Source organism: Corvus hawaiiensis, chromosome Z (assembly GCF_020740725.1).
Source record: "Corvus hawaiiensis isolate bCorHaw1 chromosome Z, bCorHaw1.pri.cur, whole genome shotgun sequence".
Classification (NCBI taxonomy): domain Eukaryota; kingdom Metazoa; phylum Chordata; class Aves; order Passeriformes; family Corvidae; genus Corvus; species Corvus hawaiiensis.
Window position 1 is genome coordinate 31274078 of NC_063255.1, and position 26829 is coordinate 31300906.

At 46.3% G+C, this 26829-nt stretch overlaps 1 protein-coding gene across 3 annotated transcripts; it reads left to right on the forward strand.

Moving 5' to 3' along the window:
* The first annotated feature begins 1855 nt into the window (after positions 1-1855).
* On the forward strand, positions 1856-26829 carry SLC49A3 (solute carrier family 49 member 3). 3 transcript variants are annotated; one of them, XM_048291281.1, is made up of 10 exons: positions 1857-2021; positions 10144-10302; positions 11167-11386; positions 17613-17689; positions 17807-17944; positions 18494-18610; positions 20161-20313; positions 22143-22300; positions 23339-23451; positions 24906-26829. In XM_048291281.1, exons 1-10 carry the CDS (start codon positions 1893-1895, stop codon positions 25058-25060), a joined length of 1419 nt encoding a protein of 472 aa, XP_048147238.1. In that variant the 5' UTR covers positions 1857-1892; the 3' UTR covers positions 25061-26829. The 3 variants fall into 3 exon arrangements, with proteins under 3 accessions (XP_048147239.1, XP_048147240.1, XP_048147238.1); XM_048291282.1 differs by lacking the exon at positions 20161-20313 and having other exon boundaries at positions 1856-2021; XM_048291283.1 differs by lacking the exon at positions 23339-23451 and having other exon boundaries at positions 1856-2021; positions 24906-25025.

Genomic DNA, 26829 nt, shown 5'->3' on the forward strand with positions numbered 1-26829 from the left:
TATGGGACCCTATTTCAAGTAGAAAACAGCACACCACATTATCTCGACATAAATAATACAGAAAGGGGCTAAATAGGGCAGACTTGATTCTGATCGGTCCTACAAATATATGCAATTTGAGCTTTTAACATATTTTAACAAAATTAATCAGTAAAGGAATTTCACATGGGATCTTGGTTTCTGATAGCATTGTTCAGATATCTTTAACGATAACAAAGATTTTAAGCAGAAAAAGGAGTGAGCACAGTGATAATCATGCAGACAGAGCCTTAGTGAAGTTCATTTTCACACAGGGTTTGTCTGCCAGGAGAGACCAGGGTGAGGAGGGAATGATGGTTCTTCTGGTGAGCGCTGGCCGCTGTGCCTTCCTGCTGCCCCACACACTTGGGCCTCTTTCTAGCATGTTGATGTACAAGTTTCTCCCTACGTGACAGCATTGCTGGATCAGGAGGGCAGTTCACTTGTGCACACAACCCAGATAACTGCATGCCTTTCCAGAGCAGGGCAGAAGTCACTGTGCGTCAGCCTACAACATACAAACAGCAGTGCACATTTGTGTCAGCAGCTCACACACAGGGCAAACGAGGTCAGGCATTTGTAGACAGAGGAGCATGTCAATCAATAATATTACCTTTATATTTCCGCTTGCTGTTACAAAATGTCAACTGCTCTTACTAAATGTCAACCCCTAATTCCAACTGAGAGAGACAAGAAGATACAATCTATCAGTCAGTAAAGGTTGCTCACTAGCACAAATAACCCATGCTTCCCTCTACCCTGAAACAACAGACTTGACATGGGCTAGAGATGATTTCTTCTCCCTCATTTTCCTCTCCCCACTCCCTACTCCTCTTCCACCCCAGAAAATTTGAGCTAAAATTGTTCATGAGAGAATACTGGCATGCAGGATAACCTTCCTTACCCATTCTTCCAAATATGCTCAAAGCATTCAATGTAAAGTTCTTCTAACAGTAAGTGACCTCAGCCTCTTATTGCGAGGGTGTTGTTCTCCTAGCAGGTTGTGGTAAGGAATGGCACAAGGATTTCAAAGGGCTGAGCAAGAGGTGACATGGTAGATGTTAGTATTTTGGGGCCGTTTCTGGAATCCATCAGCCTGTCAGCTCAATACTGCTGAGGCCAAGCAGTTGGTGTGTGGTGGGTGTGTGAGGGTATTTAGATCTCAGAGTTGGGGTAAAGACATCCAGGCATGACCAATGTTCAACTGATCAGAAGTCACAGGTCTTGTTTGGAAGCAGGGGAGGCTTTTCCTTTGCATTCTTGGCTTTTTCCCGTGGCTACTTTTTGAGTAGGAGATTACACCTAGTGTGGGTGTCTCTGCATCGGGGAAAGAAAATATGCTGTCTGCAGCAAAACCAGTCATACAAATCCATAACCAAACTATATATCCTGTGGCTGACAGGGAGAGGGCTACTCCAGCAAGGCTTCTCCCTCCTCATGCCACCACCAGCGCCCCCAGCCGCGGCAGCTGCCGCTCGGGTGCTGCTCGAAGGCGAGAGCTAACGGTGACTCCCACGGTAACGCGGAGCCGTCAGCGGGCATTAGTGACGGTGGCGATGCTGATGTTGTCGCTTTAAGGACACACGAGCAGGAGAGGCGTCTCCTCGCCAGGGCGCCCCACTTCCCGCGCCCCTCAGCAGCCCCGATGCGGAGCACCGGGCTTTTCCCCGCTGAGGAGTGCGGCAGGGCAGACTCGGCTCGGCGGGGAAGGGCTGGCGCTCGGCCCGGCGCGGCTCCGCAGCGAGGGCGCGCCCGCAGCGCAGCCCCAGCCATGCCGTGCCGTACCGTGCCGTGCCGAGCGGCGGCGCGGCCGGGGCCGCCCCGAGAAGGGCGGTGGGGCGGGGCCGGACGGGGCAGTGCCGAGCCGAGCCGCGATGGAGGGTGCCGAGGCGGCCAGCTTGCTGGGGGAGCGCAGCCTGGGGCCGCCGGCCGAGTTCAAGACGTACCGGCGGCGGTGGTTCCTGCTGGCCGTCGTGTGCCTGCTGAACTGCTCCAACGCCATGGTGAGTGCGGCGCGGCGGCCGCCTCTCCCGCCGCGGGCAGCCGCTCCCGCAGCCGGCCTGGGGTTGGGACGCTCCTCCGGGGTGGTGGGGAAAGGGGCGGCCGCCGGCAGCCCCGGGTGCCCGAGCAGCAGGCGGAGGCGCGGAGCAGGCAGGGCACACAGCCCTTCCCTGCCGCCTCTCCGTGCAGCAGATCTGGAGAGCAGCTCTGGCTGCTTCTGCTGCTGCGGAGGGAAGACAGGCTGACATGGCTCGCCAGAGCCAAAACTACCTCCTCTTTCTTCCTAGAAGCAGCCAGGCAGCCCTCAGGGCTCTGCCCCAGTGCCTTGTCTCAAACCCACCTCCTCATCCTTTGAGCACCGGGACTCGGTTGTACGCGCGCAGTTCAGAGAAGCCTCAGCCTGGCAGCGACTTAGGGACGGAATAAGCGGCTTTTACTTTTGAACTTTGTTGTTCCGGTTACGACCCCGGCCTGCACGCTTTCCTTTCTGACCGGTGGGATCCGGGACACCGAGGGGTGGTGACGGGGGAAGGGCAGGATGGGGCGGGAGGGTGTATGTGATCTCCAAGAACACAGCAGGAAGTACCGCAGCGTCAAGTCAGACTAGGATGAAGCAAAATACGTGCTGGAGCACAGCAAAAGTTGCTGCCGAGTCCCTTTCGTAGGCCATGGGGAGACAGAGAAAGTATTCATCGTCTGTGAGGGTCACATGTTTCTAGCCTGAGAATAGCAGAGCAGTGTTGAAACGCCGTGGGAGAGGAACAGGAGTTAACTCGCCGCATTGCTGGCCTGTGACAGCAGAGTTATCTGGTCAGGAAAAGAAGCAAGTTTCCTTTCGGGGTCTGTTGCATATACACAACACTATAGGAGTAATTTGGCACTGAACAGATGGTTGTATGAACTTCTTTTTGCCTACTCTTACTGCCTTATTCTGAGAGACTTGAAAAAATGGGATGCCAGATCATACCCTACCTGTTGAACAGATTTAAATTAAGTTCAGTAGTTACAGAGATAAACCCATAAAGTTTCCTCTTATGAAGGTTTAGTATATGAAAAAGAAGCCCAGATCTTTGCTCATCAAGTCATTGAGGACGTTGTTGATAATTATCAGACTGATGTAGAATTATTCATGTTCTTGAGGATTACCATGCTGTAAATGCAGGCTGGCTGGCAGACAAGATCAGGCACTGCAACCTGCAAACATTTAAATGCTTTGAAGGAAGATTAGGTATTCCATGATGTAAGAGTGCTGGAGCAGAGAAATAGAAAAACATAGTGAGAATTTGGCTGTATATGGAAAGAAAAAATGTATGCACCTTCTCAATGGAAAATCATTGTATCCTTTAAGAGTGTAAAAAAGTATCCTGCAGAAAAGCCTCACAGCTTGTTTGCAGTTAAATTGGCACAGCAGAAGAACATTATGTGGCAAGAAATAAACACACCCTGCTAGAAGTGGACAGTGACAGCACGGGAGAAGAAAGCTGTACCAAGCCTTTTCCATGATGTCTTATTAGATTTTGACTTTGCTGAAACCTTAACAGTGAAACTGGAGGGTTTCTTAAACAGATCCTTCCATCTGCAAGTATTACTGCATTCTCAGTGTGTTGCTGAAAACTTTATAGACCTGGAAGACTGACCTGTTCTGTCTCCTTTGTCTTTTGACAACTTCCTGACTTCCACAGTATTATTTTTCCGTGGTATGAAATTAGGCCAGAACTTCAAAACTGTGTGCCTAATAAATATCCTAGAGTGGAATTTCTGTTTCTAAGCCATTGCAAAGATCTGGAATGGCAACTCTGCTGACATATAAAGTATTAAGCAAACATTTCCTGATGCTAAAGCTTCTCCTAAATGTTCTGGATAAAAATCACATTTAAATGGAGGGAGTGGTTGAAAGACCATGAAATCAAAGTGGTTGGTTGCTGTTTAAAAGTTCCAGATGAAAAGATTAATTTATCAGTTCTGTGGTGTCAAAAATTGCCCTGCAAGTTGTGTCCTCAATTCCTGTGAAGATGTTGCATGCAGCACTTTGTTCTATGTACACCTCTCTCAGGCTATCTGCAAATGCCTACAGTAAGGACACATGACTTTGGAATTGTCTGACTTGGACCTCATTTGTTGGACCAAGATTCCAGAATGATGCCTTGTATTCCCCACTCTTGTCCATATACATGCAGTTTTCTATTAGTGGCCTTTGGTGTCACTATAAGCAGGAATCAGAAGACAGTACTGAGTGCGGGAGACTGTCATTGTCTGGAAGACAAAGTAGAAGCAGTTTAACTGCAGGGACAGCACATTTGGTCATGCAGCAAGGGCAGGCTGAGAAAGGAGTATTTCTTAGTTCAGTCTGGTTTAGAGTGTGATTGAGCAAATCCAGACCAGACCATGTGTTGATGAAAGGGGCACTCTTCCCTATATCCTCCCACTCCGCTTCATTGTGTGAAATCCCTTCATTAACTGCAGCAGAGTGGGGTTAATATGATACCTCTATATCCATATCTATATCTATATTTTTACACCAACGATAAATAGCCCCTTACAGCCCCTTACTTGTGCCTTTATTACTGACCCGAGTTTAAAAGCATCTGTCTCTCCCTGCTGCACAAAGTGGGTACTACCTTAGCAGGAATTTGTTCTCATTTCCTAAATAGGGCTAATTTTTAGCTGACAATATAGTGTAAGAAACTCCTGCCTTATGTTAAGAAGGCTGTAAGCAGGCATCAGTGTAAAACACTTGGTGCCCGAAGTCCTGGGCAGAGAGGATGTTCTGACCACAGCTAAGCTTAGATGATTTATCCCCAGCTGTCTCTTGCAGTGCTGCTGATGGGGGGTGACGTAACTCTGCCTGTGGTTTCTTCCCAGATTTGTTTTGCCAAACTTATACTGTGGTTCTGAGTGTGGTTTTTTTCATCTGAAGGCTTAATGTTTAAGAGTATTCATGGTGTGCTCACAGCTGCTCTAGCATTAAACTGTTGAAGCAAATAGCTCCTTCCTTCTTTGCTCCTTCCTGTGAAGCCGAACAGGTGGGAACTTTCTGTTTCACAGGAGAAACTTTCTCTGGCTTCAGAACTGGGGACACAGAAAGAAGACAGAATGAAACCAAGAGTGTTTACTGCCCAGTTCTGTGTTCACCAGTATGAGCGTGCTGGGGAGGAGCACTGGAGCAGGGGGTTGGAGCTGGCTCACACTTGGCCAAGTGGCTCCTGACTCACCAACTGGAGGACTTACACCATCACTTAGTGTACTTGGGAGAGGAAGGAGAGCTGCACAAGTGGTGTCTGGCATGCTCCAGGGCAGGGTGCACATGCTCCTCACCCACACCTGTCTGCCCCTGCAGTGCCCCTGTAGATACGCGTGCGCGCACAGCTGCTGCTCTTTTTTCCTGCTACTTCTCCTGAGAGCTGTAGAGGCTAAAACAGACATCTTGGCAAAGGATCTGGCCTTTTCTGAAGATCATGCCTCTGTCCTAACATCCTAGACTCCTGTGTCAGCATGGGTGCCTTCAGCTGAGCCCAGGGGCTATTTGCTTCCCAACTGTGTGGCCCTTTTAACCTTGAAGATGAGGACTCTGGTGTAAGGGCTTCATCGTCCTGTCTCAGGGGAGAAGGAGGCAGCATCCATGTCACAGAAAGACATCCTGCATCACCTTGTAAGCAGTGTGCGGGTGCATGAAAGAAAGCATGCTGGGGTTGGCAGAATTGCTGTAGGCAAAGCCTGTGGGACTGGCAAGCTGTGCTAGTGCCTATTATGAAGCAGAAGTTCCCATTTAATGCAAGATATTCCCCTTGGCTTCTCCCTTTAAAACTGTACATAAAAGGTACTACAGGGGCATTGCTACGGTCTGGTCAGTTATACAGTATGCCAGAAAATGAAAGCACTCCATATAGCAATCTTTGCTAGCTGATACTACCACTGACATGGCAAAGGGGCCTGATTTCCACCCTGCTTGATTGCATATGTTTGCCTTTCTGCAAATGTTTTGCTTTCCACTGTAAGAATCTTGATTTGTTCATGAGGAAAGTAGGCATTGGTTACCAGTTTGCCTTTTGTGAAGCACATGCTTGACATTTCTTCTGGCAGGGCTGCACCTAGTTATATGTGTGATGCATCAGTATATCATTACTGCACTTTGAGCTCCAAAAATCTTGCGTCTGTCATGTATGCTGCCTTCTACAGCTCACACCTTACCAAAGCTTACCAAAGCGTAGAGTGTGTATGCCTTCAGCCATCACTTTGCTACTTTTGCAGACAGAGAACTGGTGTCTCACAGCTCACCAGTAACCTCCTTCAGAAATGGAAGGAAGGACAAGCACTGGGATCCCTTGGAATGGGTGGAGGGAAACCAGATCCTGCAGGTGAAGGAGGTCCTGGAGAGTCTGTGTGGGAGTGGAAACAGTAAAGGCAATAGGGTGGAAGAACCGAACCAGGAGAAGATGGAGTTAGAAGGGGAATGAGCGCAGGAGGAAAACAAAAGGATTTGGGCTGATTCTGGGAGGAAGAGGGCGGGATACATGTCTGGGAATCAGCTAAGAGTTTACAAGGATATCAGAAAGGGCAACAGGAAAACTTAGAAATGGAATCAGGATGAGAACAGCTGTAACCTGTTTTGATTACACAAATGCCCATGCAGGCCTGCAATTATCACAGGGTCATGATCATATAATGGTGTGGGCTAGAAGGGACATTAAAGATCACCTAGTTCCAACCCCTCTGTCATGAGAGGGACACCTTCCACTAGACCAAGCTGTTCACCCAGCCTGACTTTGAGCACCTCCAGAAATGGAGAGTCCATAACCTCTCTGTGTAACCTGTTCCAGTGCCTCACCAACCTTACAGTAAATTTCCTAATATCTGATCTGAATCTACCCTCCCTTATTTTAAGGCCACTCTCCGTTGTTCTACCACTATATGCCTTGTGAAAAGTCCCTCTCCAACTTTCTTGTCAGCCACCTTGAATGGAGATTAAGTCTCAGTTAATGGAGAAGGGACCAAGCAGTCTCTGGGAGGTGCAGGAGAATTAAAAACAAAATGTGAGCTAGAAGAAGGTTAAAGCAGAGGGCAAGAGAGCTGAAAGTGGAGCCAATACCATTCCCAACATCAGTACTAGTCAGATAGTTTGAGTGTCAGTGCCTTGGCCCTGGTGGCCCTACAAGCTTCATTGTTAAAGAAGGTGTGGAGGGAGCCCTCCTGTAATTGAGGATATAGGTAGACTCTGGGTAGAAAACACTTCTGTTCTTTTCTTCTAGTGTGGGGGCATGTCTCCCCAGTCAGCCAGCTGTGTGCAGTGGGAGTTGCAGCTGTACTCCAGTGCAAGCCAGAACAGGCTTATGGATCTTCAGGGACCCTTCTGTTCTCTTCCTCAGCTGCTGAGCACAAGTTTTTATAGTGAAGAGTGTGTGCCGAGGTATGTCTTCCAGAGCAGACTAGCATGCACTGGAGCTTTTGCTATCTTTAAACCCAGAAACCACAGTGAGATGAACATATTTCTAAGGCTTGAGCTCAGGAGAGGAGTGTAGGAACTAAAATTCCTGCCTTTGGAGAAGAAACAGTATATTATCACGCTGGCTGTTCCATCTTTAGAGCTTACAGGACTTCGACCTCACTAGAAAGAGCTGCATCTTCTTTACCTGTTCCACTTGACGGGACTTATATCAGGGCAGCCACTGTGTAAGTACCAGCCTTGGCAGTGCAAAATTTCAGAAAAACATGTAGGGTAAGGGCTCTAGCTCCCAGCAGAAGAGCTTACTAACTACTGTGGGTGAAGTTACCATAACTGGGAAAACCAAAAGCAGAAGGTGGCACACTCACTATTTCCCTGTGTAGGCAAAACTCCACAGTGCCGCCTCTTTGTTGCAGGGGCATTTGGTGGCCTCTTTGACTACAGCTGCAGCTTGAGCTCCATTGCCCAGTTCTGAATTTCTCTGTTAGAGGAACACATGGTAAACAATGAAACATACTTTTTCTCTCCAGACCCATAAATAAGCCCACTTCCTACTTTGAGGGACAAGCTCCGTCTTGGAAAGGCTGCAACTTTCCACCCTTTGTGCTCTCACATGGATATGCTAGAACTGGAGCTCTTGCTCAGGATAGGAATATGGGGCAGCTCACGTGCTTGGTTTTCTGCAAGAAATGGTTTTACTACATCTAATGGAATTGTGCCAGAGTGCTTGATCCCAGATCACCTAGATGCATACAGTCAGTGAACACAAAATGGTGTGCTCTGGCTTGTGGCATCACTTTCCTAATGACGTAATGCATGGTTGAGCATCTTGTGTAGAGGAGCAGGTAAAAATGTACCTGAAGCTGGCTTACAAAATGTGTCATCTCTTTAATTACTGTTGCCTGGTACAGTGTTTCATCACCACCACCCCCATGTGGAAGGCGTTGAGGAACCCAGAACTGCTATTGCTGGAAATACACAGCTGCGATTTCTTTAGCAGCAGTTTAGCATCCCATAAGCAAACTAATCCTCATGCCTTAGTAATGCTTGTAACATCTAAACAGTTATATTAGAATTAAACATTTAAAGTCTCATCCCAGTCTGATGGAAGTCTGGGAAGTGACCTGAATTAGCCTCCTTGTTGTCTAAGAGTGCAGGTTCCTTCAGCAGCTAGCATCTTCATTCACCTGACTAGAAACTGAGTAAACACCAAATCCATCCCCTAGCAGACCCTTCACTGATGTCACATAGGTGTGTCTGAGCCCAGCATGGTGATGTGAGCTTTGAGCTAAATGCAGGAGATATGGCATGGCAGCTCCTTCCAGAGAAGAAGAAAGGGCTGATGCTAGGAGTCCTTGCAAGGCTGCTGATAATATAGTCAGAATTTCTCTGTTGCTACCATTTACTCATTGCATCCCTGCTAGGAGAAAAGCCTGGCTAAAGAATGCATGCAGCTGTTCTCACACAGTAACTCTAGGGAGGAGAAAAGTCCATCTCCCCTTCTGCTCCTGTCTAATGTGGTAGTTTTAATCGTCCCTAGCATGTAAGGAAAAAAAAAACCCAAACATGAACACTGGAAATAACAAGAAGCAGATTGTTGGGACACACCTTCCTCTGAGCTTACCCAAGCCTTTTTCAGTTACACATAAACACCACATCTGATACTGGCTGCAGTATGCAGGCTGTGAAGAGGAAGCTTGTGATGGCAGAGGAGAGTACCTGGAAAGTGACAGTGACTGGAATTCTTTTGTAGGAAGCTGTAACTGAAGTTTTTGTTCACATTTCTACAAACTTTATAACCTTGAGTAGTCAGCAGCAAGATCATCTTCTAACAGTGGAGTAGCTCACATCGACATTATTGAATGGTTAGGCCATTTGACATGTCAGACCAGTCTTTTTGAAAAGCACCAGGATGCATCTTGGCAAAGAATCTACAAAAACATCCTCTAATTTGTAGTACCTCATTTTCTTTCTTGTGGATGTGAACTCAGAACCTGATTTTAGGATCAAGCAGGTCTCATCGTTCCTGTAAGAAACCAGAAGCAGACAGGAACTGTGAAATCAATGTCTAAAACTGGAAGAAAAATGTGGATAGTTGTTGAAATACCTCTTCTGTGTGTACTTCTCCCTGTTATGTGTTCTGATACATTAAATAATGCAATTTCTAGGTCCTTTTCTAACCGTTGAGTGTGTATAGAAAAGCAGGGAATAATCTACCTCTTGGGTGACACATCATAAAGTTGTTCTTACAAGACTACATCCAGCCGTTTCAAATGGAACTGAAAATATAAGTCTGAGTTTAAGAGGATCTTAGCTGCAGAGGTGGCTGCTTCTGTTTTGTTTATGCTAACACAGAAGGATTCCATGTGGTTTACATCAGGTAAGTAAGTGCATCAGGGCCAACATGTTCAACATGGGGTCAGAAAAAGGTACTGACTTCTGCTTTTGCCGGCCTCCACCATCAGGACTAGGGGATTGGGGATGAGGCAGTGAAATGGACGGGGTGCGCTGGGCCAAGTAACTGCAGACACTGAGGGTTTGAACTTTTATTATCAGCCTTAACATCCTAATTTCAAGGAGAGACTAAGACAGCAAGCCTCTTCACAACTCAATTTGAAAGGATGCTGAATTTCTGTTCCATTGGAGGTGTTCATGCTTACCCGTGTTTGGTCTCTATTCTGCAGCTGTGGCTGACGTTTGCTCCTGTGGCTGATAAGACAGCTGCTTACTTCCACATTTCCCTGGAGACGGTCAACTGGCTCTCAATGGTGTACCTCCTCATCTCAATCCCATTTGGTCTGGTGGCAACATGGGTTCTCGACAGCGTGGGGCTCCGATGTGCTGTGAGTTGAAGTGTTCTGTTTCTCTGAGGAAGTTACACCTAGAGAGAGGTAGCAAGAGATGCACAAAGCACTAACATACATGCTTTGAATAGGAGTCTTTCCAAATGCTGCAGAGAATTAGCACGTTGAAAGCTCTATCCTAGTTCAGTAACTGCTGTCACATCACCTCTGTGGTGATGGTGGAGAGAGCAGTGGGAAAAGTCAGAATAAAGTTGCATACCTGCTTGCCTTTTCCAGCTTTAGTTTTCGTTGTCTTAGCCAACTGACAGGGATGGATCCTGTGAGCTGACTCTGTGAAGATCTTTCTGCAATTGCGTCAGATTTGCTGTGGAAAAGTATTGGCACCACAATTTTGTTGGCAGGGCCAGTTTAAGGAATAGCAGGGCAGAGTGCAACCAAGGTCAGGTCAGAGCTAGGTCTAGGCTGAGCCAGCTTGGGATCTCTACACAATCCCAGAATTGTGTTGTGGAATGTGGCACTGAAACACTAGCATGCTAATGATATAGAAGAGCATTTGCAGGATCTATAAGGTTGATGATTCATTGCCATGATCTTTGGTTTGTCACATCAAAATATGGATGATGGCGCAAACTTGCCAACAAGGTGTAATTAGTTAACTTTGGATTTCTCATCAGTGTGGCTCTTATATGGGGTCAAGACAGCCACCTTGCTCCCTAAGGAGGCAGGTAGGATCAGGAGCATCTTGCCGTGGGTAAGAGGGGTGGGGATGGTCTGCAGGCAGTGATTACTAACACCCAGTGTCTCCTGTGGTGCATTGGAGACCCTGCTCTTGCTAATCTGTTGTTTTAAGTTCTGCCCTTCAGGCTTCAGCACACAAACCCTGGCTGTTTCTGCTCACTACAGGTGGTCCTGAGTGCATGGCTGAACATGGTTGGTAGCATCACCCGGATGTTCAGTGTTCTGAAGTTCCTGAGCTTGGGTTCCCAGAGTTACTGGTACCTGTTTATTGGGCAATGCTTCTGTGCATTAGGACAGCCTCTTATCATCTTTTCACCAACAAAGCTGGCAGCACTATGGTTCCCAGACCACCAGAGAGCAACAGCAAATATGATTGCATCAATGTGTAAGTGATAGCTGCGAAGTAACATTACTGCCTCACAGAACTTGCTAGCAATTTGTTTGCCTTTCAGAGGCAGCAGGCAGAGGAAGTCCTTTGTACTACAGCCATTTGCCCTTGCAAATACAGCTCCACCCAGGAGTCTTGTAGCCACATGCAGCAAAACAGGGGAACAAGAAGTGGGTCTAAGCCACATCGAGGTGCAGTATTCAGAATAAGCCACCCAGACTCCCAACCTACTTCCTCTCTTCCAGGACCAGGTTGTCATCTTTGCCTAAATATCACATAGGTTGAGGACAGCCCTTAATGTTACCAAGTCTTTAGTGGCCTTAATTTTGCAGTTTCTTAGGAAGGTGTCTTGAATTGCATTGTAGTGCCAATGGTCACAATTGCCAAAGTCCGTAACTAGATATAGGTGAGGTGAGGCTGCTGTGACAATATTGGCCACCAGTTCATCCAGTAGGAAGGCTGAGCACGTATTCCTAATTGGTATGTATGCACGCACAGATAAAATATACTTGTCTGTCCACACAAACATGTTGGGGATGCTAAATGGCAGGACTATCCATGCAGAAAGCACGCCTGCATTGCTAAGTGCCTGGAAGCTGGGAAACAGGAGGAGAGGCACCGGATAAGCTTGCTCTAATCACATTCCTCTCTTGGCTCCTTTGGGCACAGATAGAGACAGGATACTGCACTTGATAGACCTGTTTCCTCCTTTCATGTGACGTTTTACCCAGCAGCCAAAGAAATCTCTTCCTCTTTTTTCCAAGGACTTGAGAGGTGCCCCAGAAACTGGGCTGGTTCACTGGCTTCACAGTACCTGCATGTGTATGGCAGCCTCATCTGTCCTTCCCTCAAAAGAGCCAGCAGCCACCTTCCCTCTCCATTGCCTTGAAGCTGTAAGGAAGGGTTAAGCATGGGGAAAGAAGAGTTCCCCTATGCAGCTTTCCCAATGCTGCTGCTAGACTAGACATGGGCACTGTTGTTCAGCAAGAATGGATTTATTCTCAGAACGAATAAATTATTTTTGCACTGCTTTTCCTAGAATAGGGTGGACGTGATCACTCACCTGGTTTTCCAGCGCTGAGACAGACCTTTACCTTCCCTGCTGGACAAGGAGCTCTGTTGTCAGTGTGGCACGATACAAGCACTACCAAGGAGCACTGTGCACTCAGTGCTGCCCTGAAGGACCCCAGCCTGCAAACAACATGCTCTTTTTAAGTGAGAGAGCAGCCGGAGAAGCTGAAGAGCATTTTGTTCACATAGCATCCTCAGCCTTTACAGAACCAAATGGATCTAACTAGGACAAAGAACAAACCTGAAGAGCAAGGAACAGTGGAATCCCAAGACCTGAAGCCGTTCAGTGTTTGCCATGTTGGGATGTCAGAGTGCAGGCTGAATGGGCTGTGGTTGTTTGCTGCAAGACTTGCATGTTGCTCTGCGGAGGGCTTCCATTAATAATGCCTGGTTACACCCATAATGTCTGCTGTACGACATCAGGATTTAATTTCAAAAAAATTTAAGTACTGTCTGGAAGGAGCATCTACCACAGCTCCAGTCATTTAATCCAGTGGTTAATTACCTCATGGCAAATGTCAACATGCTACTTCTCATCTCAATGCTCTTTATGCCCCATCTATTCATCTTGTTGCACCTGTCTGTCAGGTAGTTACGGAAAGAATCACCTCTTCTCTTCTTTCTCTTGAAAGACTGAATAGCTCCCACCCAGCAACTTTACAGCCAGATTTCCCTTTGCTTCTTCCCACTTGTCTCCATTCTTCCTGTTGCTCATTTGAGCTTTTTGTGTCATTCTGCTCCAGTTTATCAGTGCCCACTCCCTGTATAATTAACAGAGCAGCACTCAGCATTCTGGTACTGTCAGTATCAGTGCTGCATATAGAAACTGGCCCTACAGCCTCCTGCTATTAATGCCTATGGATAGGCTTCCCTGGGCTTTTGTGACAAATACGAACCTTGCACCCAGGATTCTGCTGAGCAGCTGAAATTACTATGACTCAGCTGTCATAATGATTAATGACTCAGCTCTTGAGTGTTTGTTCTACCCATCACTTGTAGAGATTTACTCAGAGAGAAGCAGTCCAGGGCCAAGAACTCATCTCCTGTTAAGATCACGAGAAAGTCTCCTGTATCAGAAGTAAGAAAGAGTTGCCTGAGTCCACTGGAGTGACCTCTGCTTCATCCATAGGAGTCTTCATTTACCGAGGTCTGTTGGTATGTCATTTTCTGCACCATGAAAAGTTTTGGTGCATCAGCATCACTGACCACAAAACACACAGCCCCGCTGCAGAGTACTGCAAGCTAGTCCACCAGGACCCCTGGATCATAATGTATAGTTGAGTAACTCCAGTGACCTCCTTTCCATTCATAATGTAGGCTCGTGTAATTGCTCTTCCCAGGAAAACAAGGCAGCTGAAACCGTGGAATTACTCAGGTGGTCCCCAGTCCTTTCGAATTTAGCCCAGTGCTCACATTTTCAACCCTCATCTATACCTTTTGGAACTGCTTCAGCATGTTGATAGTTCATGGAAACAGCTGACTAGTTTACAGGCAGTCCCCTTAAACACCTAGTTGCATTTTAGCCCAACAGAGAAGACATGATCTATCTCCTTCGAAACTGTTTAATTGTTTCCATGTATTTAGAAGCAGGTCGTATTTCACCAGCACCATAAGCTAGCACTTTCCCAAGCACAGAGTAGAAATGCAACAATTGTGTGTTATACGACTATTAATGATGCCTCAGCATGATTATAGAACAGACAAGGTTGGAAGGCACCTCTTGGGATCATCTTGTCCAACCCCCTGCTCAACCAGGGTTGTCTAGACCAGGTTGACGAGGTTTATGTTGAGTCACGTTTTGATCATCTCCAAGGATGGAGGTGTGGCAGCTTATATGAGCATCTTGCTGAATAGCTATGACAGTAAAAAAGTTTACATTCAGGTAGAGTTTCCTTTGTTATGCTTTGTACACCACTGAGAAAAGTCTGGTTCCATCTTTATAATTGCAGATCAAGGTTCTTTTCTCCAGGCTAACAAGTCCCAGCTGTCCCAGCCTCCTTAGGTATGAGAGATGTTCCAGACCTTTAATCATGTCTTTGGCCCTTGACTGGACTTGCTCCACTGACTCGGTACTTTGTGTCGAGGAACCCAGCATTGGACTTGCACTCTGTATGTTTCTCACCGGGGCTTAGTAGAGGAGGAGGATCACAATCTTCCACATGCTCCTCCTAATGCAGCCCAACGCACTGTTTGACACCTTTCTGCAAGGATGTATTGCTGGCTTGTGGTCAACTTGCAATGCACCAGGACCCCATGTCCTTCTCTGCAAAACTGCTTTCCAGCAGCTTCTCCAGGCTGTTAAGTCCCAGCTCTCTTAGTGTCTCCTCTGACAGAAGCTCCAGTCCTCAAATCATCTTTACTCTTTTCTGGACCAGTTAATTCATGTCTCCTTCACACTGGGAACCTGAGAACTGCATGCAGCACTCCAGATGTGGACTTGCTAGTGCTGACTAGAGGGTAAAGAGCAGCTCCCACTGACAACACTGCCTAATGCTGAGCCCAGGATTCTGGTGGTTTTCTTTATCAGAAGGCTGTGTTGCTGGCTCATGGTCGAGTTGGTGTCCACCAGGACCCTCTACCCACACCTCCTCTGGTCTTTCTCTGCAGAGGTGCTTTCCAGTTGGTGAGCCTCAAGAGGTACTGGTGGATGAGTTATTATTCTTTGCCAGGTGCAGCATATTATATTTCCTTTAGCTGAACCTCACAAGGTTCCTCTCTGCCTGTTTCCCCATTCTGGTGCAGTAGCTTTGAATGGCAGCATGGCCATCTCTTCTGCAAGGCACTCCTCCCAGTGTCACATCACCTGCAAACTAGCTGTGTGTGCACTCTGTCCTATCACCCAGGTAAACTGTACGGCCCCAGGATCAACCCCTGGGCTGCATCACTGATGGCTGGCCTACAGCTGGTCTTCATGTCAATGATGACAATCCTCTGGGCCCAGTCATTCAGCTGCATTTCAGTTCATCTCACGTCCACTTGTCTAGCCAGTACTTCATCAGCTTGTCTGCAAGGTTGTTATGGGGACAGTGTCCATTGCTCTTCCCTCATCCATCCAGCAGTCATTTCACTGTATAAGAGCTACCAGGTTAGTTAAGCATTTGTCCTTTTCACCTTGTCACCCTTCATGTGCCTGGCAATGGTGGCAAGGATTGGTTGTTCCTGACCTTCCTAAGGAACAAGTGAGACTGAAAGGCTTGGAGTTCCCTGGATTCTCCTTCTTGTTCTTCTTAAAGATGGGAGTGACATTTGCTATCTTCCAGTCCTCAGGAGCCTCTTGGAGTTGCTGTAGCCTTTTAAAGGTAACCAAGAATGGCCTTGCAGTGAAAACGATCTGTTGCTTCAGCACTGATGCATCCCATCAGTCCCATGGATTTGTGTGTGACTGGGCTATTTAATGTTCTCTGTTGAAGAATGGTTGGAAGATCAGGGACATGGGTCCCTGGAAGAGCTGTACAAGCAAACACCTTTTTAGCTTGACATAAGTAGGCCTCTTGCTAACTGCAGAAATCAGCAGGCCTTTGTAAGCCTCTTGCTAGCTGCAGAATAAGGAAATTGTGAGAACAGAAATCATGAGAATAAAGAAAGAAGGCAAGGACACAAACGCAGTGTTCTTGACAATCCTGTTATAAACAACAGGATGTGCTGACAAGATGTACTGACCATGAGAAATGAGGAGGAACCCTGAATCGCAACATTAGCAATACATGTAAAATGTAGCTTTTTACCCAGCATCAATAGACAATAGAGAAGTGACAAGTAGGCATATTTGAGTGTATAAAAGCAAAGTCTGAATTTCAATAAACTGAAGCTTGCATTATCAATCACACTGATTGTCTGCATGTCTTCCCTTGCCGGAGTCAACAAGAGCTCTCCAACCTAATCTTTCTCCACTGAGGGTAAATCTTCATTGCTTCAAACTTTAACTCTGGTCTCAAGGCTGAAGGTCAGTCTTACCAATCACAAAAGAGGCGAAGAAGGCATTGAATACCTTGGTGTTTTCTGTGTCCTTTGTCACTGAGTCTCTTGCCCCATCTAGCAACAGGCCCCTAACTTTCCTTTTGCTGCTAAAGTATATAAGGGTGCATTTCTCACTGCTCTTCACCAGACTGACCAGGTTGGCTTTGGCTTTCTCAACCCCATCCTTGCACACTAGTACAAAAGTAGCTTTACTTGTTTGACTATTTGCAGAACATTGTCTTAACATTAACAAATTGTGGTTTTGGATTTTCTGAAGCTGAGTCCCAGGGGTGCTGCTTCACACACTGCTCAGCTCCAGCCCCATAAGAATGCTGCTGCCTCCTCCAGTACAAAATATACAACATTCTCTGCTGTCATGTGATTTTTGTAGTGGGTAGCAAAGATCAACTTGTATACCTGCCTGGCCTTTGCAAAGGAAGTATAAAGGCTTGAAAGGCCTCAGGAATTATCTAGTGTCAGTTTAGAGAGCTGTCATGCTGTTCATGGCCTTTTGACAAAGACAACTAACAGCATCCTGGTGACCCTCACAAAAAGCATTGGCAACAGCTCGAGGGAGGTCCCCTGGCACATGTGAAGAGCTGTGTCTGGTCGTAGATTCCTATATATAAGAAGGACATGGACATATTAGTGTAAGTGCAATTAAGAGCCATTAAGACAATTAAGGAAGAGGACCATCCGTCATGGCAGCAGAGGGTAGGAGAGCTGTGGCTGTTCACCCTTTAACAGGGGAGTCCTGTACGCAATGTGTACATGCCTAATGGCATAGGGGAATTTAGAAGGAAAAACACCTCTGTAACTCCTGCTATGTAACACCAGGACAGATGACATGGTTTCGCCCATCTTAATTTTTTCCATTCAGCTTGACATTTACTGAGGCAGCCTTGTGAGGGTGAGGACATCACAGTCCATAGTTGATAAACAGTTTACAGGAGTTGAGAGTTGAAGGGAAATGGTTTTATAGAACAGACTTCATGGGGGTGAAACAACAGATGCAGTAACAGTAAGACTACACAGTCAGCTTCTCCAAATGCTCCCCTCCTGGTTCTCTGTATATATGCCTTGTTTGTCCTCATTCATTACACTGCTGCACACTGCAGCACGCAGGCAATAGGGGTGGATACACGATTCTGACTGCTTGCATGAAAAAAAATGTTTCTCTTTTATTTCCTTCCAGCCAATCCCTTGGGCATTCTTATAGCAAACTTGCTGTCACCTGCACTAGTTCCTGAAGGAAAGCACATTCCATTGATGGTAAATGAAAACTGCTTTAATCAGTCAGCTGGGCTGATTTGGGTCCAGATGATTTATTTGTTCGGAGGTGGTGGAGCTGGAAAGACTGGTAACTTAACTTGTTCTTTTGTTGTGTAGCTGGGTATTTATGCTGTCCCAGCAGTAACAGCCTGTGCTCTAGCAACTCTGGGGATTCACGAGAAAGTCCCACCAACGCCTCCATCAGCCAGTGCCACCAACTCCAACTCACAGCCATTCTTCACTGGGCTCAAAATGGTAAGTGTTACAGCAAAGGGACTGCCATGCTGGGGTGACGGATGCAGCCCTGCAAGACAGAGAGATGCTGAAGGATCTGCTTACAAAGCAGACTCTGAATGCCACTCCCCCAAACCTGCCATGAAAAGCCCCTTGAATGAGATCAGGAGCCCTTCCTTCCCCAGCGAGCAGAACCTGCTCACAGCAAAGCTGCAAGAGATGCTATCTGACCATGTATCTGTGGGCTGGCTGCCATTCAGATGGCTCAAACAGGCACACTTGGGCTTATCCAAGAGGAGCACACAACTTGAGTCTTGTGAACAGATGTGATGACAGGTAGGATAGCACATGGCAAAGTGAAGGAAGAATTTGCGCACTGAAGAGCTCCTTCCTCCCTACACGTTCCCCATTGTAACTTGTCCTCTGGCTGAAATGACAGGACAAAGCCATACTTTGTCAATGATCATGGGGTTACCTTGTCAGCATTTTCAGTCAGAGCCACTGACCCTCAAGTCTGCTGTCACAGCCAGGCCTTTTTCCTCCTCCACTTACATTAACTTCTTTTTTTAGCTCCTGAGAAACAAGCCATACATCATCCTGGCAGTGTGTTTTGGAGGAGGAATTGGGATGTTCACCTGCTTTTCAGCTCTGCTAGAACAGATCCTTTGTGAAAAGGGGTATTCAAATGTGAGTCTTCTCCCTTCTCTCCCCATTGTCTACATCATGATACAATCAAATTGATTAGCTGTCATAAAGGACTCAGAGCAAAATGAAGACAATTGAATATGCTGCAGTCTCATATCTTACTTGCTCATGTTATCTAATATAGATTAAGCAGTACATTAATCCAGAACACAGTCAATCTCTTAGTATAATAGATGACCTGCATTTTCATTACTGCCCGTGGCCAGGCTCCCACTTGCAAATGAAAAAAATTTTAGTAAAAAAGAATATTTTGATTTTTCTAAGCCACTCCAGAGCACTGATGTCTTTGCAGCCTTCCGTCACTATTCCAGAGTAGAATGGGGCCCAAGCAGGCCCTAGAGTGAAGCTGAAGGCAGGCTGATGCAAGCACCTTTTCCTCTTTGCACAGACTTACATAAAGCCAGGGCAGCAGAAGAAGTCAGTGATACTGTGACAGCTTCTTCCCCATCCTTCCCATGACACCAGCCAGATGCTGCTTTTACAATTCAGCACAGTATGTGCACAGCTTGTTACTCCTGCTTTCTCCCTCCTGCTTATTAGGAGGGCCCTCCCAGTTCAGGTGTTTCCCCTCAGCAGGCTGCACTTCAGTCCTGCTGCTTGTATCCCCATGAGCCTCCTGTTAAAAGACCTCTCCAGCTGTTATGCATGCACATTTACATGTCTGGTCTCTGTCCACCGCCTCTTCACTCCCAGACCTGATCTCTGGCTCAGGTCTCCATAGCCAGGTCACATTTTGCACACTCTACTGGCTTTTAACTGGAAACCTCTTCAGCCTTTCAGCCTTGCTTTCTGTGCATCATTATTTTGTCTCTGTGTGACTGGCTTGTCCTGGCCCTTTAGCCCAGAGAAGCTATTCCATACCCTTTCCTTCCAGTGCCCCTGAGGGTCCCGAAAATGTTTACCCAAATTTGTTAAAAGCTTCTTTGCTTTCAGGATTGCAGTCTGCATTTGAATTCTTAAGGAGCTGAAGAAGTGCTACAAGCAAAGGGCAATCACTGCAGGCAACAGAGCATGTACCCTATCCTAGCCACTGCTCACTGCCTCTCTAATTAGACTTTGACACAGCTGGTGTCTCCTGTAACGTGCTTTGGGTGTGCCAGTGCAGGTCCCCGGTAAGAAAATGGCCAGGAGGGTGATTATAAACAGCAGCAGGTCCCAAGGCAGTTGGGCCTGTTGCCACCAGTGTGGACAAAGCACCTGCTTGCCCCTGGAAGAACCCAGTGGCTCCAGGCTGGAGGGTTTAATACCAGGGAACTGCTATTGCTCTGCATCCAGCCTCCCTTAGTGGGTGTACAGAGACCTGTCATCCTTTGGGAGTGCTGTCACCCTGCTGTCCCCACACACTTGTAGAAGCATGTGGACTCTGTTATTTGCTACTCAGAGCCCTGTGAAGGCCTCAGCTACTGCAATGGGCAAGGAAGCTTTTACTACCTCAGTAAGTGAACCACTGATAGCTGGCAGATGGGTCAGTGACATTAAAACCTCTTTCCTAACTGCTCTAGTTTCTCATTATTTATTTTTCTGCCCTCCAGGATTTTGCTGGCCTAAATGGTGCACTGTTCACTGTGTGTGGTTTGTTGGGTGCTTTCCTGCTAGGCATGTATGTCGACCGGACAAGGAAGTTCATAGAGTCCACCAAGATTAGTTTCTGTCTGAGTGCACTTGCCAGCATCATGTTTGCAGTGGTGAGTTCTCCCTTGCATTGTGCCATTCCCATGGGCTTATTTCTGTTGCCATCTGATAAATCATCACCTTAAATCAAGATTGTTTGATGTCATAGTTTTTATTAAGCCATGTGTTATGCTTTGGGATTATCTCTCTGGGCTAGGAATATTTTAAAGAAAAACCCTTTACTGAGGATTTGAGTCACTGTGGAGCCTGAGACAGACTGATTTGGGATAAATTGGCATAATTCTACTTCCCTGTGCTGGATCACCATGTTTGCTTTCTGACTCCCGAGACCATTCTTTCAAAAAAAGAAAGGCAATTGCTAAGTATTTATCTTATAAAAATGAACAAGAATGTCATGTTTTCCCAACACCTGCCTTCAAGAGTGGTGGGTGTCAGGGTTGTAACATTAGTAGAAAGGACCTAGTTACATTCTAGTTCTGAAGTAGTTCCTTGAGGGGAACAAGAGAGGAAGAAGAGGAAAACACTTGAATTCAGCCAGGAGAGGAATGCAAAACCTGCAGACTTTATACCCATGGGGCCCAGAGTACAAATTCTGCAGTCAAGCACAGCCATTGCCAATGGGAGCCATCACACAGCAGGAATCTGACTGTGACACACAGAACTCCCAGCACTGCAGAGGACCCAGAATGGGGCAGGTTTCTGCTTTCCCAGCAGTCTTATGCTGTGCATCTCTCTTGTGTGATGAAAAATCCAGACTTTCATTAGAGGGTGATCAGACCCTTTCTTCAGCCAAGACTTCTCCATTTGGAAGAGACAGACAAATACAATGCCTTAGTCAATGTAGGACAAGGTGCCTAAAGCAAACCTTGCATTTTCCCCTTTCATGTTCTGGCACTTGTTTTGAGGATGATCTGAATGCAATACAGCTTGCCTGGACTCAGTTAAAGTGCTGAGTAGGCAAAAGGCTGTGTTAGGACCAACAAGCAAACTTAATCCTCCTCCCCTTCCGTCCTTCACCTTCATCCCATACAGATGAACTACTAGTTCAAAGTAGTAGAACAAAAATTGTCCATTCAAATCTGTTTGATCCCTTTGCACTTTGAACTTAGATTCCAGACCTACAGAGTTTTCCTTGACTTAACCAGTCAAGCTGGGCCAGGTCTACTGCCATGCCAGGACAGACACCTCATGTTCCTCTGTGGGAATTTATTACATGGTTAAGGAAAGAGGTACCAGCAGCGTGGCTGCAAAGAACTTTGTCTTTACTAGCATTGGCTGGACAAGGTCATGCTCTTTTCTCCAGAGTTAGAGACAAGGCTGTTCTAGGCTCTAAACTAATCTCCAGGTTTTGTAAATGTTTCAGGTAGTTTTTTGTTTGCTTTTTGGTTTGGGTCTTTTGATGTTAAAATCCCAGTGTTACAAATGCATGTCTGACTGATTTTCCTTATCACTGAGCTACAGCAACCCAGAATTCTCACGCATAACCCAATACAAACATAATTTTGAAATGTTACTTTGCTTTGGGAGGAAGGTGTGTGTTTCACGTGGCCCTAGAGAGATGTTGAACACACTCCTGGTAAGTCACTGAGTCAAGTTACAGTAGTACAACCAGGACTTTGCAGTACACCAGTACAGCAAAGTACACCAGTGCTTTGCAGATAATTCTGCTGATCCTCTCCTTACTTCAATTCAACAGATAGCTCTCCGTTTTGTAGCCTTTTGTTGACTCTAGAGGGTTGAAAGTAAAAAATTGATTTCAGGAACAGGTAGGGAATATACTGGTGAGTCATCCCCTGAGACTTCCTGCAGGTTAAGGATTCAGAGACTTTCTGCACAGCAATGCTGACATTGAGACTTTGGTATTGCTTTTTTTTGCCTACAGACTTCTCGGTTCAGACATCAAGCCATCATGTTGGCCATCACCAGTTCACTCTTCGGTTTCTTTGGTTTTGCCATCTACCCCATTGCCATGGAGCTGGCTGTGGAGTGCTCCTACCCTGTGGGAGAGGGCACATCTACAGGCCTGATTTTTGTTGCAAGGTAAGCAGGCAGATTAAATCCAAATAACAGATGAGCTTGGGTTCCAACACACACATACACACACACACAGAGGGGTGTGGGTGCAGACAGAGAAGAGCATGCACATCAGTGCTTCCCATCCTGCTTAATGCCTTTCTTGTGTCTGGGCACATGCCTGCGGCAAGGGGGGAGCTAGCTGGCTGAGCCATAGAGCTGAAGAGCTATATGTTTTAAAACAAGAAGGACTATGTGGAAGAGGTGGAAGAAAAGCAAGAAGGAAGATGAAGGTCTCCCTTGCTTGGCATAAAGCATAATTTAACCCTGCCCAGCACCACCTGCCTTTGAAGCAGGTGGGGGATGCGTGCCTGAGAGAGGCACCCATTCACCCACAACAGTACAGGACAAGTCAGTTCTCAGTGCTTTGCTGAGGGACGTGGGGCTCATCAGTCACAACAGACGGGACAGTGATTGTTCTTCCTGTTACACATTTACCTGCCTAGGGCCAGCTCTGGACTTCAGCAGGAATGACTTGCTGGAGCTCTAAGCTGTGACACAAGTGTTCTGGAGCCATTTGTTTGTGTCAGGTGGAGATGCAGCAGCAAGAAACATCAGTCAGTGAGAGGTATCAGACACTGCCTTTGAAGGCTGTTGTCTCTCACTGGCTGTGGACTTAGTGACTGCTGCCAGCCAGCTGTGATTGAGGAGGAGGCTGAAGCCACAGCCTGACTTCTTTGTATCCTCAGTCCTGCAGTGAGAGGTGTTTCCAAGTCTCTGCCCAGTGAATATGCCTCAGCTTTTTTACAGGTGTAGTTCAACATCTGCTCGCCTTCAGAGGGAGTATATAGTGATCCTGCCACACTGGCCCTGTGTCTGGAGACCCTGTGGGCCAGAACGAGTTAACCAAATGCTTGGGCCAGAGGAATCCAGTTGTAGCTTTCTCTGCTAGAACGACCATGCTTTAGAAAGAGGCATCATTCTATTCCAGCTGGGGAAGGTGGCCTTGTCTGCAGTACTGGTAACTCAGACAAGTAACAAGTGCATATTGGGTTCTCCCCACAGCCAGATTGAAGGTGTGATTTTAATGATTCTTCTACAAGCTCTCACCGTCCATGTTTCTGAGGATCCATTCTCCACCTGCACCCTTGACAAGGATGGAGCACTGGACTGGACAAGTACGTATGTCCTTGGGAGATGATGCTGGACACTCGGTTGCACCCCATGTACTCCCCATTCTCCACCAGGTCTCAGTGTGAGGAACCCTGCAAGTCTGATTTCTATTGTAGTGTATCTTCTAACCCCCTCTCCGAACCTGATGGTGCACTCCTTGCTGCTCCTGCTAAACCAATCCTGCAAGATTGAAATGGGAAGAACTCTTAAGGTGACATGAATGCCACTGCTGGCTCTGGGTTAAAATTTCTCTTGCGGTCACCCTGCAGAGACTTGAGTTTCATCAAGCTAGAAGGTGGCTGTTCTGAGGGGAAGACACTGTCCATGTAGCATAACCAGGGCTGGTTTTCATATCAGAGGCCAAGGTTACAAATGCTTTGACTGAAAGCTACCTCCCTTGCTCCTGCATACACAGCTGCCTGTGTTTGTAACATACTTGTACAGCTTTGTTCTGACTTACTCCAAATTTCCCTTCCTTTCCTAGCTGGTCAGGAGAAAAGACAGCAATTTAGATGAACAGGAGTACATAAGTGTTTTCAATGCAGGCTAAACCCTGGTCTTGATCTCTCAGCTGGTTCACATTCATGTAATACACCTGGAGACACTGTAAGCAAAGGCTGGCCATCACCTATTAAATATATCCTGCTTGCCTGAGCAGAAACTCCCCAGAACAAGGTCTACTAACTTTAAGGGATTGAGGCTTCATAATAACTGTCCCCAAAAAGCAATTTGACTGCTTAATCTCTGAAAGCCTGCAATTTGCCATCAGAGCTGAGTCTTGGGATTAGATACCCTTTCCAATTCCTTTTGTGGTCTGATACATACAGATAAACCTATGAAGAAAGGGATAGAGATGTTTATTTAGGACACTGGTGAAATGAGAACTACTTCCAGGCTTTTAGATATACTTTTTCTTTCCCTTCAGAAAAGATTCTTTAAACACAAACTTGTTGTTAATAAAAGTTCATGTTTAGTGAGTTTTTCTACACTTTGCTCTCAGATGATATAACAAGAAGCACTACCTGTGAGGACCGGTTCTCTTATGGAACGCAAGTGATTTCATTCAATCTTTTTTGTAATGTTGTTCACCACCCCACAAGACACACATGTGTACACTTACAGAGAGACACACACATGTACACTTACAGAGAGACACACACTCCTACAAGCACAATGTGTACACTTGTATAAGACCTCCAGCCTGGAGGGTCACACAGGATACAGTGTTTTGGAAACTTGCCACATACCACCTAAATACTCTTCCTATTCCAGTGTTAGGTAAAGCAAGTTTTGTCTGTTACCAAACTGGTAATGCCCCAGTGTGGTCTGCACCGTGTTCTCAGGGGTAACCCTTGGGAGGAGGTCAGACAGATGGTGCTGTTTTGGGGAGGTGACCTGTATATTTCTGCACCAGTGGGGAGTTTTGGATTCACTGCCTAAAAGTGTATCTCTCTTGCAGCTCCGGTACTGGTGCTGGCTGGCCTCTGTAGTGGTATGGCTTGTTTCTACGTCATCTTCTTCCATACTGACTACAAGCGGCTCCGTGCTGAGACAATCAGTGCTGATTTGGTCAAGGCAGAGGATACAGCAACAACAGATGTTCCTGAATCCTAAACAGGCCAAAAAGGGGATGCCAAGGGCTAAGGACTCAGACTTGTGGGCATGGACCAATCCTGAGCTGGTACACTGGGATATCTGTGTCCTGTTGCATAACAAGCAAGGACTAGAGCAAATGGCACCTTTGCTGTGCATCCCTCAGTCTTGTGTTTATTTGGGGATCTGGGCTGTGAAAGAAAGGCTGTCCTGTCCGAAAGATCAAAGCGGGAATGAACAACTATGCACACAACTGAAATTTTTAGCTGACTTGATTCAAGCTAAAGAAATGTTACAGTACAGGGTAGCATCATACTTCAGCCATTTTTTTATTTTCATGTACATGGATCAAGGGTGAAGGTTTTCAGAAAGATTGAACCCAGTGGAAAACTTCTATTTAAGGGCTGTGGGTTCTTGTACAGCATAACAACTCTTCCACTCTGGTTTGAGCTAATTGTGCCTCTTAGCTAAAGGGCAGTAGATGCTAGAGCGTCGTTCCATTCCAGCAGGGATGTGTAAGTATGTGACCTGTAATACAAGTCTGTTACAATGAGTCACTATCTTCTCCTACAAGAGAAGAAAAGCCTTGCCTGTAGTGCTGCCTGTAAGAGAAGATATCAGTAAGCAGCAGAATTGAATACAGCAGCATTTCCCACCCCCCTCTGGCTCCCTGCTAAATGCTGAGACATTCAGGATTAACTTGTTTCACTTGGGATTCTGTTTCTCCACCTCTCTTGCAATTTCAGTGGTTTAAGTTTTCCATAAGAAGATGAACTTGCTGGTTTAGTATTAAATTAGCGTGATGCTCTCCTATAGAGCATCACTCTTTGGGCAGTGACACCGTAGTGCCTGGCATGGTGGAAGCCGGCAGAAGAACTGGCAAAGGTGACCCTTTAGTGCAGGGACTTGTCATAAGTTTCTGCAGGTGACAGGGGCTTTGTGGGGGAAACCAAGTAAGAAACAACATTAACACCTTCCAGTTCTCTCTGCAACTGACATCTGTTCTTTAGTGTTAGAAGGGATGGGAAGTGACACAAAAGATCCCATTTGGAGTTCAGTTACAGTGACAATTACAGTGGCTACAACTGAATTTTTCATTTTACAGTACTTCCACAGCAGTGTAGTGTCCTGCTTTGGTGTTCAGGTCTAGGTGTACTACCTGAGAAATTCTTATGTTGTAACACATAAGTGGTTAAAAAAAAAAAATTAGATAGTTGGGATTTTGTGATGCTTCTTACCATATGTATTTCAAGGCAATCTGAGTATTTGCTGATTAAGGGACCTTGGATGCAAATTGAACCTGTGACTAGCTTTATCCACTCCAGATAGAAGATGATCCCAATGCTGAGGAACATTGTACAAGAGTTCTCTCAGTGTCTGATTTCTCTTCCCCATTAGCAACTGGAAAACTTTGCTGAGGGACAGCAAAGTTTCCCTTAGTAAAACACCCGTTTGCACCCTTCTAGGGAGCCTGCTCATTCCTACAGCTCCAGCCTTGCTCTCACTAGTAAGCACTGATATTTGTCAAAAGGAGCAGGAAAGAAGTCTGAAACCAAAGTGAAACAAGAGTGCTTAAACCTGTCAGAGGAATGAGATTAGCTGCCTTTTGCAAAACTAACTGGTCAGTTCTGCAGCCCTGGAACTAACACACCAAACAGATTAACACTAAGTTTACCTGCCACTTTTGAATTCCACTGTACTGGGAAGCAAGAAGCACTTGATACTTTATAATTTTATATATTTACAAATGTTTATGTTTTTTAATAAAGGGTGGTTTAAGAAAAGATTAA